General features: G+C 45.2%; 1 protein-coding gene across 1 annotated transcript; it reads right to left on the bottom strand.

Annotated features, from left to right (window-relative positions):
• Nucleotides 1-2,994: 2,994 nt before the first annotated feature.
• On the bottom strand, nucleotides 2,995-13,126 carry nfil3-5 (nuclear factor, interleukin 3 regulated, member 5). Its single transcript, XM_067259528.1, has 2 exons — nucleotides 12,873-13,126; nucleotides 2,995-7,261 (listed from the first exon to the last, which is right to left on the bottom strand). Exon 2 carries the CDS (start codon nucleotides 6,661-6,663, stop codon nucleotides 4,855-4,857), a length of 1,809 nt encoding a protein of 602 aa, XP_067115629.1. The 5' UTR covers nucleotides 6,664-7,261; nucleotides 12,873-13,126; the 3' UTR covers nucleotides 2,995-4,854.
• Between the last annotated feature and the right edge of the window lie 494 nt (nucleotides 13,127-13,620).

Raw genomic sequence — 13,620 nt, 5'->3', positions numbered from 1 at the left:
TTAACACACACTCCTCAACCCTTATCCACCCCATCCCTCTGCCGCGCCCCCTCCCTTCCTCCATCGCTCCACCCCCCCCCGCTGACCTACTTTTGCAATGCCGTAGTTACATAACCGAGGTTGTGTTGATCACAGCAGGCTCAGACTACACGCGCGTACACACACACGCACAACCGGGAAGAAACCCAGAAATGTCATCAGTCTCCTCATAAAACACACACCTGTGTGTGTGTGTGTGTGTGTGTGTGTGCGTGTGTGCGTGTGTGTGTGCGTGCATGTCTTCTGCTCTGCCCTGCTTTTGTCCATTTTAGCATGAGAGACAGGTGAAAATAAAACACATGAGGTCGACCAGTTTCTCAATGTCTGTGTCCCGGGGCAACAGGGTGTGTTAGCAGGTTTGAACTCATATCCTGGCATCCATTACAAACCCTACCTGGGACTGTGTTTACCCTGACTCAAGACAAAAAGGAAATCAAAATGGCCCCCCTTCTGATTCCCTGTCAGCCTAATGATTGTTTTTGCTTCTACCTGCTTCACTAGCTAAATTGACGGAGAACATACACCCACTCTGGACAACAACTTTGGAAAAGGTCTTCAGTGGAATAAAAGGTCATAGGGCCAAAGTTTGTCCCTGTGTTACTTTAGTAGTACTTTCATATCCTGAAGGACACAGGCCCTTTAAATGATATGGCTGCGAACATGGCTTCTAAGACCAGACAAGCACAGTGACTATGCTGAGGGGTTTTTGTTTTCATGTCTGGGAGAGACACGTCATTTACCATCCAAGGAAGCAAACAAGAAAGGTTGTGACCTTTTTATAGACATGAAGATAAAGACCGTGATGTAAAAGCTGTTCAAGGTGTGCACTGCAAATGCCATGGACTGACTGTGCAGTACAGTACAGTACCTTCCGAAGGGGCAGTTTGTGCATGGGGGGGGGGGGGGGGGGGGGGGAGTTTGTGTGTCTGTGTGTGTGTTAAAATTGGCAGAAAAAGAAGTGTTTGGGTTGTCTGAGAGAGGAAAGTGGGAAGTGGGTGGGTGTATGTGAACGTGGGTGTGTGTGTGTGTGGTGGTAGTGCATGTGTGCGTGTGTGTGTTCTGCTGAATACCAGCCTCCCTTGTGCCCCTCGATATGCTCTACTGACCAGCTCCCTGAGGCTACGGCAACCGTTGAGTTGCTCCTCACTGGGAGTTTGTCCGGCTGAACACTGCAGAGGCGCGTGACGTAACCCCCTTTCCTCTCCTCCTCTCCCCGTCAGCCCCCTCTGAATTCCCCTCTCTTTCTTCTCATCCCCCTCTCCTCCCCTCCATCTCTGACCTACTTTTCGCCCTGACCTGCTTTGCAAGCTTCCGCATGCTACGGCTTTTGAAAGAAAAAAAAGGCTGAAAAAAAGGAGAGAGAGAGCGAAAGGGGAGGGGGTGTACTGAGTCTACTACAAAGCACTGCGGTTTTTGCCGGAATGTCACCTTGCCACCACTCAGTAGCTGCCGTGGCAACCTGTCGCGCAGTGTTAGCTCTGTGGTAACTGCATTAGCTGGGCCGTGGGGGTGGGGGGGCAAGGGGGAGGGGGAAGGGGGAGGTCTTGTTACCGCCACAGGAACAATAGGACTCTGTTCAACAACCGTGTGCACTAACACACATGCATAACCTCATGCATGTAGACCCAAAGTAACATACACACAGAGACGTCTGTCGACACACATGCATACTCAAACACACAAACACATGCACACGTAATACTTCTGTGGTCAGTGACCTAAGTTCTTCCTTGATATAGCAACCAGTTATAATTGATAACCAACCCCTGACTGCCAATCATTCTCTAATGTCTATTATGCAACCATGCGCTGTGACGTAACCAAGCCTTCCAGCTTGTTCTTGACAATCTGCCTTGACGACTAGCTCCAGTTCCATTACATGTATCACCGAACACTTCCTGCAGAGGTGCCGGTCTCAGAAATTCCTCTCTGGCCTTTCTTTCTCTTTTTTTTTAAGACGTTATATAATTTGTTATGTTCGCTGCAGTGTGATGCATTGTGGGATGATTCCCTGTTCCCACTGTGTCAACACATTTCAGACTATCCCGTCGATGATTCATAGTAGCTCTTGGCGCATAGCCTTATTTCTGTTGCGTAACTCAAACTAATAAGTATAGGCCTACTTAAGTTCATCAGGAGATGCAGGGTTTGTTGTGCCTGCAAATTGTTATCGAAGGTGATCCAACTTACACATCCACTGACTGTCAGTGGGTATGTATGGAAGCAGCAGTTAAGTCAGTGCACAGTTTACATGTCTATGCATTGACCTGCTCTCAGGTTGAGTGAGCTAGCAAGTGTAATCTACCTTTTGCAGCCTGCATAATCATAGTGATATGTGATATTCAAGGTACTGTATCTGTTTGTTTGTTTGTGTGCAACATAATTCCTGACCCCCCTTAAAGCTGTGTGTGTGTGTATGTGTGTGTGTTGGTGTACGTGTCAGTCCGGGAGTTTATGGCATAAATATCTAGGCCACGGGTTACGTCAGCCATGTCAGATTCTGTTGCCCCACAGGGCCACAGTGTCCCCGAGTGTCACGATGATGCTCCTCGAATTACAATTAATCCTCTCTGCCCAGAACCAAGGGGAGAGGGGGATGAGAGGAGGGAGGAAGAGGGGGGGATGAGGAGGGTAAGTAAGGGGGGGGATATGTGAACGCTGAAGTGCTGCAATTTTGTTTGTATCTGTGACGATTTTAACAACCTCATTTATCAGGGGGTCAGGACTGGGTGTTCTGTTCTGTTCTGAAGTTTAAGTGAAGTTAATAAATTGCCCTCTGGGACTTTTGTGAGTTTTTGTTTTGCAGCTGGTTTAAATTGACTGTCCCTGAATGTGGTATTTGTTTTTGGGTTTCCTTAGGTTTTTCATGATGAGTTGGGGCTAGCTTCAACCCTCAGTCTTTACCCTAAAGTCCTAATTTGTGACTCAAAGAGAGCAAGGATCACATGAAACGTCTTCAACTTTGGAAATTCCACATCCGTTTATTTTTGTTCCTTTCACAATCCAAAAAAGATTTCCCATCATGATCATTGCACTTTCAACAGTGTGAAATATAGCAATATACTACTGGACACAAGCCTCATTCAAATTTCCTCCATTTCACTTAAACCTTTCGGCAAACAACAAACGTTACACAGTATCACAGAGTACAAATGGTGATGGGGGGAGGGGGGGGGCATGGAGTCATGGGTAAACACATATCACAATCAGGAAGAGCATAGGGTATAGAACACAAGGGTTGGGACACATTAATAGCCCAAATAATAATAGAAATGGAATATAATAAAAAATAATATTAATAAAATAATAAAGTAATAAAATAATGGTATCCAAGAAAAAGAGAGAGCCAACTTTACATTTATACACAATGGCCAAAGGCAGGCACCTGGAAGTGAAACAGTTAACATTGTTGCACTGGGCATTACAGATAGAACTACATATAGGTGAGGAGATAGGGGATTGATCATATGGAGTCTGAAAGAAAGAGGCACATTAGAAAAAGTCAAGAGCAGCTTTGTCTATTGGAACTCAAGTGTACCAACCACTAAAACTTCCAGTGACCCAAAGTTTCACAGAGCCCATGTTTGTGCTTAGGTAGCTAACCCTCAAAATAGGGTTTTTCAAGGGTGAGATGGACTGGTAACTACAGTGTCCTCTGGTGATATGCTGAGGCCAGCCTTGACAGTGTGGCCTTACATGATTGTAGGTTTCCCAATGGCTTATCCTCAACATCACCTGGTTGTTATGAAATACTGCAGCATACACAACCTTGATATGACGTACCCAAAACATTAGACATGGAACCCGAAGAGACATGAAGAAATATACAGGTATGATTTTCTACAAGGTGTGGTTCATACAGACATCAAAAGGAAACATTTGAGGCATTTTGTCAACAAGTAAGGACTGTACAAAGACTCCAACAAGGACAGACTGGTAACTTTTCATGTCTACGACTTCCACTTTCCCCTTGCAGTGTTTTTTATTTTTATTTTTTCGTTTTATTCTCAAAATATATTTAAATATATGTAAATCTATATAACAGTAATATACAATCCAAGTGCTTGAAAAGTGATGAGGTGTCTGCTGTGCAGAAGGGGCTGTGGATCACCGTAACTGGTAAAGACGATTTTCATGGGTGGGAGGGGGGAGCAGGAGGAAGAATGGAACTCTTTGTCTGTGGGGAGGGGGAAGAGACGTATTTCTTTGGTCAAAAGAATGTTCCCATAATGCCTTGCGAACTCTATGCCTGCTGCATCGGCCACCCACAAAGTCAGAAAGTGAGACATTGACCCCCCTTGGCATACCAGAGGTTTGACTGAGTTTGAAGGTCACATGACCCAGGGAGCACCACAAGGCCGGATCAGGGCCTTCTGTCATTTTACTGTCCAACCGTTCATTGGGATATAATGTTTATGTTTTCCAGAGGAAAACGAATCTCACAGGCTGAGACGGTATACGAGTTCCATTCTAGTCCTCCTCACCTTTACTTCAATACCTCCCAGATTTGGGATCAACTGTTATTATTGGAAGTAAGGATGGACGGAGCAAGGTCCATGGAAAGAAAATTGTTGAAACACAGTGAACCATGACGTTGAACCTGCTCCAGAACTGCTGGACTGCATAGCTTGGTAGAGCTAAAGCCATTGTTTGAGCTGTGCAGGTAGTACGCGGTTCAGTTTCTGTCAGTAACAGGGTCATTGTGGGCAAATGGCATAGTGATAAGTTGTGAAATACCAGTTGATGCAGCGGAAGGTCATAGGGCGACATCTTGTAAGTGTCTTTTTTTTTTGTTTCGGTGGCGTTCACCAGGCCCTACTCCCGCCTGTTGTTACGTTCATTTCTGCTGCTGGCTCCCTTCTTCCCACCTTCATTCCTTGCCTCCTCTCTCTCCTGCGTTGTCTGAGACTCGTCCTCGCTGTACTCGGCCGCATTCTCCACCTCCCCGCTGTCGCCACTGCCGTGCCCACCTTGTTGGTTGCTAGGCAGGGCGAGGTAGGGATGCTGGGGCAGGGTGGGAGATGGCGATGCCGAGGAGGGGGAGCCGATTGGTGCATCCCCTTGGGTTCTGCTTGCACCGTTGGACAGGGCTCTGTACTTGAGGCGGAGCTTGTGGGGCAGGGCTGTGGCTTTCACCTCGGTCTGGCAGTCGATTCCATGGCTCTGGGCCGCCCCCACCATCAAGGCACCGTTTTGCAATGCCCTCTGGTTGTAGCTTCCCATCTCAGAGGAGGATGAGGAGGGGGACTCGTCATCCGTGGATCCCTCCTTGTCGGAGCTGCGGGGGTCCCCGTCGCTGGAGGAGGTGTCCTTACCAGATGAAGAGTGTTCCTGGTAGTACCCCTCGGCTCTGGGCCCCCCTTCGTATGTAAGGACTGGGGGCTCTTCGTCCAAGGTGCTGAGGTAGGCCTGGTGGCGCTGGTAGGAGTGTGCCTTGCCCTCCTCACTGCTGTGGAGGAGCTCTGGGGCAAAGGGGTTCTGAGAGTCCTTATGGTCTTCTTGGCCTTGGTAGCTGTATGGTCCGACCTCAGCATCGTGCTGCTGTTGGGAGTGGCAGTCATACCTCGGTTCTTCGGTCGAGTCGCAATGGCTGTTGGTGTACTCGTAGGGAGGGGAGTCCAGGGTTTTCCTCTCCAGACGCTCAGCGACATCCATGATGCTCTCGGAGGACTTGAAGGAAGGATGCCCTGTCTGGCTGTTGTGAGCCCCAGACGACCTGCTCTGCTGGGCCAGGTCCATTTCCTCTCTCCTCTGGTTGTCCATTGGATAGGAAGTGCTGCCAGATCGGTAAAGGATCACACTCCTCTGGGCAGAGGCACCCTGGGAAGCTGGGCTGGCAGCCTCCTGGTGGTGGTGGAGTTGCTGGTGCTGGTAGTCCATGGCACATTCAGCCTCTTGGGACCTGTGCTGGTGATCATGAAAAACTCCATTGGACATCCCATTGGGGATTTTGTCCATGTCCATGCCTGTGGACTCCCTTTTGATTTCGTAGGCCATGGGTTCAGGACTGTCTCTGGAGGAACCGTCAGACAAGTCTGAGAGGGAACCACGAGGGGAGTACTTGGGGAGTGGTGTGTGACGTTCCCCCCGGCTAGACTGTTCTGCCTCAGAAGAGTCAGAGTTGAGCATTACCTGCGAGGCGCTAGAGTAGCCACTGCTGGAGAAGTAAGGGTTGCCGGTGGGGTTTCCGTTGGTGCCAGCGCCAGCCGCAGAGCTGTTGGAGATCTGCTGGCTTTTCTCCATGTAGGACGCGGTAGTGATCAGGCCAAATCGCAGCTTCAGTTGAAGCAGCTCAGTCTTCAGGCGGACGTTCTCCTCATTCAGCGCCATGACGCGATTCTCCAGCACCATGTCGTTGAGGCGGCGTTTCTCCCTGGAGCGCTTGGCCGCCTCGTTGTTCTTGCGGCGTTTCTCCCAATAGGACGCGTCCTTCTTCTCGTCAGAGATGAACTCCCGCTTGCGCCGGCATGACATGTTGGCCTTGCTGCCTTTGCTCTGGCGGCCCGAGCGTGAGCCTCCGTCAGGCTGAGGGGACGGAAGACTCTCACTGTAGTTGGAGTAGGTGTCAACGTCCATGTTGTTTTTGTTGGCGGATGATTGCAGGTGTAGACTAAGGCTTTCCATTGTAGTCTTGTTGGGGCCAGACAAGTCTGGCAAAAAGGGCAAAGGGGGAGGGAAAGGATAAGTGCGTTGTGGAGAGAACCTTTTTTGGGAGGGTGTTCTTTTCCTAAGTTGCAGGATCTGCAAAAAATTCTGGATGAGGTATTTGAGCTCCTCTTAAGGAGAACCTCATTGATTTCGTTGTTAAAGTTCAAGTGTCAAAATTTGCCAAGAATATCAAAAAGAGGTGAAACTCGACGAAAACCTCGCACATTGAACTTATTTCCCAAACTTCACCTCAGACAAACTGAGAACAGCCACTGACTTTTAAGGCAACGCCAAAAAAGTATCTCAGAACTGGTTCAAAGTAGCCGTCAAGTTGGTAATCTCTTGTTGATGGCTTGCAGTTGCGTAGACTGAAGAAGGTATTCTCTTTTTCAACTTGTATCTTTGTAAACCTTAACCAGAGCTTAGCTGTTCGATACTGTGTGGACTGATGCCCTGCTTTTCTGGGGCGTATTACTCAGCGATGTAGGTCACTCCGTCTACTCCAAGGGTTTTTCCACGGCTCAGCGATCCCTAGGGGCCCAGTTTCAGTGCCGCTTGCTCACGAGGAACCAGACTATGGAAAGGAGGAGAAAGAGAGAGGGAAGATTCATTAGTTGTCTGACTTAAATACTACATTAAACTGTGACCTACATTTGGCATTTCATGTAAAGCTATACTGACCATTAAACATGTTACTATGTAGTCTCCTGATCTATATGTAAAATATTTCCTAGATTTTAATTACGCATCAATACTAGTCACAATACAACTCTGGCTTTTCTAACTCCTGCCAATAGGTGCAGCATGAAACAACCCATGTCATGCAAGATTTGACATCAGCTTACTTAATTTGGACATACATGTTTTATGACCATTCAAATCCAGTCTCAGGCCTGCTATCATGTTCTGCGACTAGCTGCCAAAACCAGCAAGGCTACAAAAGCGTTTAAATGGTAATACTTTCGACAATCCTCTCTTTCATACAAAATAAAGAGAATGGCAAATAAAAGGGGGTTGGATGACTTCTTTCAGACATAACTCTTATCAGAACACTGGAAGGAGGGATAGTTAGCTGGGAAAGTGAAACGGGTTCGACGGGCACAGGGCAGGAACAAGGGAAGGACTGGGCAGTGGCGGTTACGGGGTGTACGCTTTCCAGAGAAAAATAGGTCAGTCATACGCGGTGGGGGTTAGGTGCGTGGAGGGCTGGGCAGAGCAGAGCTGTAATGTGCTGCAGAGCTCTTGTGTAAGACCCTGCACTGTCACAGTCACGTAACTAAGACTTGGCAAGGGCTGAGTGAGTGCCAAGGGCTTCAGACAGACAGGCGCAGAGAGAGAGAGAGGGAGGGAGGGAGAGAAGAAGAGCGTGGGAGGGAGAGGGGAAGGTAGGTAAGTTGGGTAGTCGGGCAGTAGGGCAATCATTCAATGAATTAGCGGCTCTTAGTAAATGGATATATTTATAGAAGTGTTTGCCTTTGATAGTGTACAAATGATTGTGTACACAAAAAGGCAATTGAAATGTTATGCCCTCTATTGAGGTCTATTCCTCAACAATATTAGTATGTAGCCTATGTCTCCTAACCTAACCGAAGCATAAGCAGACACGGATTGTTATGTAACTGTATCTTGACTGGAGGTGGCGGTAGTTTTTTTATTTTATTATATGGCTCCAGTCCACCTATATTTCAAATAATTCAGCCTGTCACGGTCTCAGTTTAAAACAAAATGATCTCTACTCAGGTATCACACAACACACCCGAACACAGAAACCTTGGCCAATACCCTTCTGAGTCAACAACAATGTTGCGGCGTATGCTGTTGATTCATCTCAGTAGTTTACATGCTCTCTTTGTTTTGGGTCTGTGTTTCTCGCCCCGGCTGTTCTGCAAAAATTAATAATGCACCGTTAACATCGGCGTCAGTCATGTGTTATTCGGCATGTTCCCTGCAAACTGATTCGGTGACATAGGCCTACTAATCTAGGTCACTGCTGGGTTAGAATTCATCACTTTGACACCCCATCACTAACAACACCCGAAAGTAAACAGGGCACATCCGTCAAAACAAGACGTCAGTTGGCATCAGTAAAGCTGATAACAGATTTAACAAACGGAAAGACTGTATCGACACGACAAAAATATGAACGTTGTGTGTGTGATATAAACAGTGGAAATAAATAAATTGGCAATATATTTTGTAATACATAAAAAATAAAGGAAGCATTTTACAGTGTTCATGTCTATCTTGTGAATCGTTGGTCTATTTACTAGTAAAAGTAAACTAGTGGTTGCGAAATTAATCGCTGTGTAAATCGAATTTCCATTTAATCTGGAGAATTTCTCCTTTAGGAGTTAGTCTCCACTCAATTTAGCTGGTTATGAGCTCATTACATAACCATAATTCCATTTTATTTCCCTGCAATTTCATAAAATCCCCAGTTACACAACGGAAAAGAGAATGTTGAAATCTACTCGGGGTTTTGCAGTAGTTACAAATACGTTACCAATTTTCTAATACAAAGAATGATGGTTATAGTGGTTTCGGGACAGTCTTATTTGTATACGTGGGGAAACTAACCGGACTACGAAAAGCTCATATCCTACCTCATTATAAAAGGGGTAGGCTACTTGGTACGTAAGGAAAAAAGGAAGGTGAGGGAAACGCGTACATACGTGTTCACTGTCCCACTGACCTAGAAACTGCTCTGCGCAGTAAACACAAACCTAGTCTTTGACGGTGCGCCATAAAATAGGTTAGTAGGACTCGAAAGAGGGAGCGGGAGAGAGAGAAGGAATAGAGTGTGCTCTAAAAATAGAGCGGGGTGTGTGTGTGGAGGGGGGGTTAAGAAAGGAGGGAGGGAAGAGCGAAGTATGGGGGCTGAAGGAATTCAACCGGTGGACATGAGGCATTTTACAGACACTGCGGTATAAGAAAATTAAAAAACTGATTACGTCAGCAACACCCGATTATAAAATCGCCAATCATTCCAACACCAGTCATAGGGGGGGGGCATAGGAAATGGCATTGACGTCAGAGCACACACCCATATTCCAGCCTAAATCAGGCGTACCAGCTTCACAGAACTGCCGCGCTGGATGTCCAGCTTTACAAGAGGAAATCATTGTGCTACACACACGTGGCAGCAAACACGTGTTGGATTATAAAACATTGTACTCTTGCAAGGCTCATAGTTTAGTTTTTACTATGCTACCTACTCAAAAGGGGACATATTGCAACAATGAAACCCTCAGACACCTGAGGGTTTCAAACAAAGAATCAACCTTCCCACACATTTGAGTCAAAACAATGACTCACCATACAATTGTGAACTTTTGGCTGAGGGATATCTAGAGAACATGAACAGTCAGTCCTCAAGCCTCTCTGATTTCAAGTTCTTTCCTCATCCATCTCTTGAGACACAATCTGCAAACACACACCCTCAAATACTTGGCCCCTAACTTTGTCTTCCAAGAAAGAGAGACCAACAGAGGGATGGGATTGCAGAGAAGCTCTAACTTTCACATGAACATGCCTTGCAAAAAACATTCACGCAATCCCACTTACGTGTTTTTTGTGTGCTCTTGGTCATGCAGTAGGATATGGACCTATCTTTAAGCTAAATTACCCTTGAGGGCTATCATGGAAAATTAAGTCCTTCATACTTTAAGAATGTTATTGTGTCTGTGACTTGTTGGGAATGTGTTTGCTATATCGTGTAAAAGGAATTACCATTCAGTTAAAACGGTCAAACAAACTACTTGTCAGAGTAGAAGTACTACGATCTATTTCATGTATTCTTGAATTAAGAGGTACTCAACTTGAAAGAAAAAAGAAACATGTCTGCTTTGGTTTGATTAAGTGGAGTGAGTGAGTCAGGCTAACTCAGCAATTGCAACATCTCTTGGCTTTTTTTCTCTAGGGGAGAGAAAGAAAGAAAAAGTCCCTAGGATTTGTAGACCTCATTAAAACCCAGAGAGTTGAGATATACTGATGTAATGATTGATCTGTGTCTTACAGACTGTAACTGTGACCTCTATTTTGTATCCCTTCACAGCAGAAGTTGTCAAAACGTTGTGCAAGCGTGGCCTTTGTGACCTGTGTATACAGCCCAGCCAAGCAGTTCTGCTATTTTAGATTCCGTAAAAAGGTTTTTCCAAGGAGTGACAAAGACAGAAAAAGTGTTCTGTAGAAAGGCTAGTAAAATAAGTGCAGTTTTTCTGTTTCTTGTCCAAATACATCATGTCACCGGTAGGTAAGCAAACACACTGGAAGCTAAGGTTAAATGAGGAACCATGGAGACTGTAAAAGGAAAAAGTTCAAGGTTTTTTTTCTTTTTCAGTGTGTCTAGTTAGAGGCTGCTCTCACTGTGTGGTCACAGTCTTTGGCTCTTAACTCATACCTCATGTATTATCCTAACCAGAGGCCAAGTTGACCTACATTTGGAAGGGACTTAGGTGGGAGACCAACTGGCAGCCTCAAATTTTCAGCGCTCTGCTGTTGGTTTTTTATGAAGGGAGGTGGGGGGTGGGTTCAATTACATCACATCCTTAAGGTACCCTAGTCCCAATCACAACCTTGTTTAATTATATATTTTATTAACGCATAGCGCAGGCAAATCACAACTAATTGTTGGCTACTTTATACTCCCCATATACGATGAGGGTAAATATAGTTGTAGAAGTTTACATTAATAACAGGTTTTGTTGGGTTTGTCTGGGTTACATAATGGTTTAGGCTGGAGGAAATAATATGTCAACCTATGGCAGGTGGGGTGTCTTGGTTGCCTGTGCCCAGGGCAATAGTCTTGGTTGCTTGTTGCACAGAAACACCTGGCTTCTCTTTGCATCAGATTAGCACTCATAAGGATTGACTCCTCAAGTCAATGTGTTGCAAAAATACATGGAAAATACGAGTAGGCCTACTACTTATTTAAGAAAGTCTTATACAAAATATTATGAGAGAAATACATATTAGGCTATATATATTCCAATTCATTACAAAAAACGAGAGGAAATAACAAAAACACTAATTGTCAAATATGACTGGAAAATCTCTATTAAATCATTTTCTATCCCACGAAAGAAACGCCAAAAGCATTCTTTCAACTGCGTAGCTGTTCTCATCGGCTAATAGACTACCGCTGGTATCAAACTATAGCCTACTCTAATGACGTCGGTATTATTTTCAAAGAGTTTCTGCCAAATATCTGGTTCCACGGTTAAATAACCATTAGTTCCTTCTTTAAAAAAATCTACATTTTGTTAAACATTTGTTAAATGCTTAATGTGTTAAAGGGGAATGTCAAAAGACATCTTTATATCCTAGGCCTACAGCTAGATATAGAAAGTGTTACACGTGACAGGCGAACAAGTGTTCCATGTAGAAACGTATAGTGCGTCTCCAGGACTTACATAAGGAGGTCACCGCTAGAAACGGGATGACCCCATCCATAAACTGAATGGTGAAAAAGGTTACGACGCTGCAAACACCACATGGCACTTAAACGAGGAAGTTATTTATAGGTCTATATTTGGAAATCATCATCTTAAATCTAAGAACAGCAAGCCTATCAGTGACCACTTCATATAGCTTCTGCAATTTAGACGAATTCCAGTGCACATATAGGCTACTACACTACGTGACTATCAAAATTGTTGGTTTGAAATTTTGGGGAAAACGCTAATTTAATCTCCGGGGGCGGCCAGAAGGAAAAATTACACAACGTGTACGTAGCCTACATCCTCCATTCCCTGGAAAATATAATGGGGATTGGGGAAAACGTTCGCCTCGCCTTGACATTGAACACATTGAGGAATGCACCAAGCACGCCTCCAAACCACACAAAAGCATCCCATTCTATAAATAACGCCTGGTACAAAACTCTGAACGCAGCAAATATTCAGTATTGGACAGAGCCACATTACGTGAAAACCACATTTAATAAAACTACTCTGATATAATTGTCTCAAAGTCACAAGCTTGCTACCGGTAGGGCGAGTCGCCATGTGAACAATACCCCCATACAAAAGCATCATCCATGTCTCCAATCTAAAGAGAATACGGAATCAGGTAATCAATTGGGACTATCGCTATATTAATGCACAGTCCTATTACTAACGCAAGAGTACCCTACGTGTTACTATTTACGCACAGAATTCGGCACAAAAGAGAACAATCAAACGTACCATTACTGAAGTGACGTGTCTCCCAAAAAAATGCACGCTGCCCGACACAAAGCTGTCTCCTTCCGCAGTTGAAGTTCGTGTCCTCTATTTCCTTTCTCTGTTCTCTTCATTCAAAGATGAGCTATCGGTTGAAATCTGGCGCGAGTGGTCTGTCTCCGCTCTTAGGTTGGGTCAGTCAGGATGAAGTCCTCTGGATGCTATGTCTCCCGTTTTGCTTTGAGTCTAGTGTTATGTTGGGGACGTGATCCAGTTTCTCTCCCTCTCCCCGCTAGAATGTATGTTAGTAGGTCAGCGGTTGCGTAACAGCGCTTTGGCTGCCTAGTCACGTTTTTGTTCTTTCTCTCGCGCGCGTTCCCTGTAAGTCCCCCCCTCCATTCTTGTCCCCCGTGTCCCTTGATGCCATAACAGTTCACGGGAGAGGGGCCAAGTGACTAAAGACTGGTATAGGCGTAATGCCAGACGTAGAAGCGATTTAGATGTAGGTCAAGGATTTGTAGGCCAGTAGGTTGCAAAAAGGATAATGTAGTAACACCATGTTTGGAGCCAGGATACAAGAAAGGCTTTTTGCTCTTTCATTAATTTGCAAACTCATCACATCAAAGAAAATCACATCATCAAAAAGCAATTTTTCATAAATGTCATTCAATTGAACCCAGACCACAATATAAAGTCTGAATGTAACAATATTTTCCCGCTTTCTCTTAGCTGAAAACGATTAATCTATCCACATGACCATCAGAACACAAAC

Source organism: Osmerus mordax, chromosome 21 (assembly GCF_038355195.1).
Source record: "Osmerus mordax isolate fOsmMor3 chromosome 21, fOsmMor3.pri, whole genome shotgun sequence".
In the NCBI taxonomy this organism is placed as follows: Eukaryota; Metazoa; Chordata; class Actinopteri; order Osmeriformes; family Osmeridae; genus Osmerus; species Osmerus mordax.
This window is presented reverse-complemented; position numbering and strand designations above follow the sequence as displayed.